This window comes from Arachis ipaensis, chromosome B01 (genome assembly GCF_000816755.2).
Source record: "Arachis ipaensis cultivar K30076 chromosome B01, Araip1.1, whole genome shotgun sequence".
Classification (NCBI taxonomy): domain Eukaryota; kingdom Viridiplantae; phylum Streptophyta; class Magnoliopsida; order Fabales; family Fabaceae; genus Arachis; species Arachis ipaensis.
Genome location: NC_029785.2, coordinates 26,652,431 through 26,657,740, shown reverse-complemented (window position 1 = coordinate 26,657,740; position 5,310 = coordinate 26,652,431). Strand labels below are relative to the sequence as shown.

The following is a 5,310-nucleotide window of genomic DNA, read 5'->3' as shown; positions in this document are numbered from 1 at the left end:
TCTCCCTCACACTTATATACATATATACAACTTAAAACATCTCTGGAGTCTGGCTCATAAACTCCTAATCTGATGTCCACACTAGCCTAGTCTTATAACCTGATCTCTCGAAAAATAAAAGTGAGAGTTTAAGACAAAAGAAACACTAAACCAGAAAGCTGTCAAAAGAAAATGCTGATGTCGCTACCTAATCGCTGTTAGAAGTCAAGTCCACGATCTCTATATCCATCTCAAGATCCTCATCGTCCTTAGAAGCCAGATCCACAATCTTTATCTCCTCGATGTCCTCATTGTCAGAAATAACGATGACCTTTGATGTACTCTGGGGAATACCATCACTGCTGTCGTCTGCGAGAATTGTACCATTAGGAGAAATTTGCTCAACTACTGAGGGCTGACCAGAAGCTGCGATGGAAGTCCCAATAGGCTCTATGGTGAAACTAGTAGAAAGAGACTCTATTCACATATCCAAACCTACTGGAGGAGACACAAGGATGTAGTCATTGACGACAAAGCCAGGCTCAGGCACTGCTTGACTATCCTGTTGTGCTGGAACGGAACCTCCATGCACATGATCAAAAGGATGATGAATAGAATCGAGATGTAACCAAGATAGCGAAAAAGTATACAGTGCATCAGGATCAAAGAGAGCGGAAGCTAGCGGGTGCTAGCTAGAAGGGATGATCTCTAACTACGTACTTACGGACTCGAAGCTCCGCGCCCACCGCATAAAAGTTGTGAAGGATAGAGTCCTCATACTCATAAGGCTGTTCGAGCTCATAGAAGATGACATTTTTCTCTATCTGAAGGGGGTAGGAAGATAAGGGATAAGAATTTGGAAGTTCTTAGTAGGGTCCGGGTAATCTAGTTAATTTGCTTTTTATATAACGGTCATGTATCCCAGATCAAACCGACCACAACAAAAGAACATAGGCAAACAACAAACAAAGCAAACATACAACCACAAGAACAAATTCAAAACACACAAGAGATATGCACAAACAAGTATGATGCATGTCTAGTCCTAGTGCAGATAATAAGCTCATCTGTCGATTTTCGACCCGCGCCCGATATTACATCCTTACGGATGTTGTCTCTCGTTGCCATTGCTTCGGGGTATAGTACCTGGTACACTCTTGGATTATGGTGTCCGCACGCTCTTGGGCTATGGCGACCGTACCGCTCCCACGATTAAAGTGACAGGTCACACTCTTAGACTATAGCGCCCATACTGCTCTTCGACAAATTGCCGGATAAATCGATGACAAGAAGAGTCATTGGTGTAGCACTTCCAACCGCAATTATCTCATCACATAATCAAATACTTTTTAAGATATAATAATTCCTTATTCAAAATTTCACAATCTCTATAAAATAATCAAATGAAATAGAGCGGGTCATAAGATTTAACTTTAGAATCACTTTTTTGAATATTTCAAAGTTATGCTTAATCTTTATAAATACATTTTAAAAATACATAAATATGCCTACATGACTAAAAAGTGCATAAATATTCTTAAATTTATTAAAACAACATCTTATGCAAGTTACTCAAGTTAAGTTGATGTACTTTAAAAATTACTCTGAAAATCTATAAAAGAGACACTGTTTTCACTGGTTATTTTATAATTTATTCAAAATATTGTACTAATTTTTAAATACCCAAAAATTCATTAAAATAAGTAAATTGTGTACAGTTCTTTCATTTTCAAAATAAAATCTTTTTCTTTCAATTAAAGTCATATTTTTTTCAAAATGTTCTTCCACTTTAAACCCTTTTATTGCAAACCAATTATTTTTCTTCAAAAATCACTCAATTAATTTCAATAAAATTCATATATTTATAAATAAATAATTTTTATTCATTAAATCTTTTTCAAAAGCCAAGCCTCTGCTCTTTTTTACTCAAAACTTCCATCCAAAATATTCATTTTAGTTATATTTAATCCCAAATCAACATCCGACCGAGAAAACTCAGTTATATACTATTATATAACTCAAATTTCAGCCAATTATTCAACAACAATATCTCAGTTTCAAATTTCACAATATGGCCGAATCACAACAACAATTCCAGTAGTAATTTAGCTAAAATTTCAACAGCCAACAATCACATATTTGAACAACAGACATCAACAGTAGACAACATTTCAACCACATATATCAATTAATTCATAATTTTAACTGATTAAAGAGTCAAATCCTACCTCTGTGAAACGAAGAACACACACAAGATAGCAGAGAGGGTTTCTGATAAGTCAAACGGAGCGAAAACGTCGAAAACTCGGTGGTTCTTTCCCTCCCTTTGTTCGGCCAAATTGGTTCCTGGTAGAGACAGCTCCACTTCGCAATTTCAGTGAACAAAACACACGTCACTGCTTAGAGGAGAAAGATACGGTAACTTCTATTGGATCAGAACTTTTGTAGGGTCACAAATCTCAAAAAATCAAGCTCGAAAAGTCAGAAATCAACCAAAACCCTCCATTTTCTCTCCATGCAGGCCTCGGAAGTTCCATGAGGAAAGAGAGAGAATTTTGTGCTTTTATACAGCTTGATTGATGATAAGTGTCACTTAATCAAGGGGAAAAAGGCATGCATCGCGACACGTGGCGCATTAAGTGCTATGTGTCGCGATTTTAAACCGCTGAGTCAGCGAATTTAATTTTTAAATATCTTGAAAGGTAATTAAAGTAATTGGGTATGATAAAAATTTAATTAATTATCTCAAGTGGTGGTATAAAATTAAAAATAAGGATTGGGTAAATTACTAATGTAATAACATTAGTAAAGCCGAGTTTTTACAATCTTTCGAGCCCAATATCAAGTGAGTGTCATTCGTCAAATAAAATTAAATAATATCATAATATTAATATTACATTATTATTCATTTTATTTAAAAATTGTAGAAAAACTTATCATAGACGTTACTGATGAGCGGATATTTTATACGCTTTTTGGCATCACTTTCATAGAAGAGCTTTTCTGGAGCTACAGAAGTCTAAATGGAGCACTCTTAATGGCTATGGAAAGCTGACTTTTGGATCTTTCCAGAAATATATAATAGTCTATACTTTTTTTCGGATTAGAAGGCCCAAAACTGGCGTCCAACGCCAGCTTCCTGCCCTTTCCAGGCGTTCAGCTCCCAAAGAGCAGAGACCAATGTCCAAACGCCCAAGAAGTCTCATAGCACGTGGATCTCATCAAAGCTCAGCCCAATCACTCACCAAGTGGGCTCCAGAAGTGGATTTTAGCACTAAAAGACTATTTTACCCTTACTAGTCCTCTATTTAGTATTTAAAGTGTATTTTTCATAATCATTGGAGGACTTTATGTTATTTTTGAGTTTTACATTGTGTTTTTACTTCAGTATGAGTTTCTAAACCTCCTAGGTTGAGGGGAGGAGCCCTGCTGAGTCCTATGAATTAATAAAAGTATTACTGTTTCTTCTTCGATCCGTGTTTGATTAATTCTAAGATGTATATTCGTACTTCATCGTGGTGAATAGAATGATCTAACAAATTAACTTTGTTCACCACATTAAGATGAACGTGCCTGACAAACACCCGCGTCTACTTGGGTTCAGAACGCGTCTTTCACTAGACAGTGACGAACCAACAGCTTGAATATACGTCTCTTAGACGGCTATCCACGACTTCATTGGGGACTTCTCGAGACATCAGTTCAGCCGATTTTTGGGGAGATTAGGGTCTCTGTGGTAGAGGCTAGAACCCAAAGATGCAGCATTCTCTGATCCGGAAGATCCGACCTTGTCTGTGATTTTTTTAGTAGGATCATAAAGGAGAATGGACTGTACGCGCTTCACCCTCAAGTAGAGATGGATCCACACTAAACCTGGGGTTTAGATCCGGAGGAGTATTGGCAACTGCTCAAACCAGTGTCAATCACATATAGCCTGCCATTGAAAAAATCACTCACAAGCAAAGAGAGCAGTAATACCGGAGTTAATTCAGAAAGACAAAGCAACTTTAATCCTTAACCCTATTCCTATTCCTATAAATATTTTCTACCTCTTTTACTTTATTCCGCATTAAATATTTTCTCTTGATGAATGAAAATCAATAACCTTCTGATTCCTCCTGACTAAGTCCTGCAAGATAACCCTAGCTTGCTTCAAACCACAATCCTCGTGGGATCGACCCTGACTCACCCAGGTATTACTTGGACGACCCAGTACATTTGCTGGAACTGCTGTATGAAAGTGTGGGGTTCGTACGCACAAAGTTTTTGGCGCCGTTGCCGGGGATTGTTGAGTTTGGACAAACTGACAGATTGTCTTGCTCCCTAGATCAGGTCATTTTTATTTTAATTGAGTCTTTTATTTTTGTTTTCTTCTTCTTCAAATTTTTTGAAAAATTAAAAAGCTTTTTCCAAAAATATTTTCTTTTCTTTGTTTAATCTTCGTTCTTTGTTTAAGTCTTATGTTCTTGTTGAGTCTTTTATTTTTATTTTTATTTTTTTCTTCTCTATTTTTTAGAAAACTTTTAAAAGGTTTTTCAAAAATATTTTTATTTTTTGTTTTCAATTGGTTAGAGCGTTGTGCTTATGTTCTTGGTAATTTGTGTTCCTTTGAGTCTTTTTTTCTAAACACTTTTCAAAAATAATTTTTCTTTCTTTAAATCTCGTGTCAAAATTTTAAGTTTTGTGTCTTCTTTTTTTTTCTTTATATTTTTCGAAAATTTATGTTTAGGTTTCTAAAAATTTTAAGTTTGGTGTTTTTTTTGTGTTCTTGTGTTCTTTGAGTCTTTAAATTTTGTTCTTTGTGTTCTTGTTAGTCTTCAAAGTGTTCTTGAGTCTTGTATGTGTTTTGAACTTAAAATTTTTAAGTGTTGTATCTAAAAATTTTAAATCTTGTATCTTTTATGTGCTTTTCTCTTTCATCATAAAATTCAAAAATAAAAAATATCTTTTCCAAACTTAATTTTAACTATATTTTCGAAAATAACAAATAAAAATTCAGATTTCAATTTTAAAATTTTATCTTATCTTATCTTAGTTGTCAAGTTTTCAAAAATCAAATTTTTTCAAAAATAAAAAATCATATCCTTTTCAAAATTTAAAAATCTTATCTTATCTTTTTCTAATTTCAAATTTTAATTTCAAAATCTTTTCTTATCTTATCTTCTATTTTATTTTTAAATTCAAATATTTTCTTAATTAATATCTTATCTTCTCTTTCTTATTTTTCAAAACTTCCTAACTAACTCTTCTCTTCCTTAATTTTCGAAAATAATATCTTCTTCTCTCTCTCTTCTTTTTCAAAACCACCTAACTAACTCTCATCTTCTTAAT

At 34.2% G+C, this 5,310-nt stretch overlaps 1 protein-coding gene across 1 annotated transcript in view; it reads right to left on the bottom strand.

Moving 5' to 3' along the window:
- LOC107604684 (zinc finger MYM-type protein 1-like) overlaps positions 188-5,310 on the bottom strand; it is a 9,495-nt gene continuing 4,372 nt past the window's right edge. The window contains exons 2-4 of the mRNA XM_016306335.2: positions 704-803; positions 475-561; positions 188-405 (exon numbers count right to left, since the gene is read on the bottom strand). Of these exons, the coding sequence (XP_016161821.2) occupies positions 188-405; positions 475-561; positions 704-803 (405 nt within the window). The remainder of the gene's footprint in view (positions 406-474; positions 562-703; positions 804-5,310) is intronic.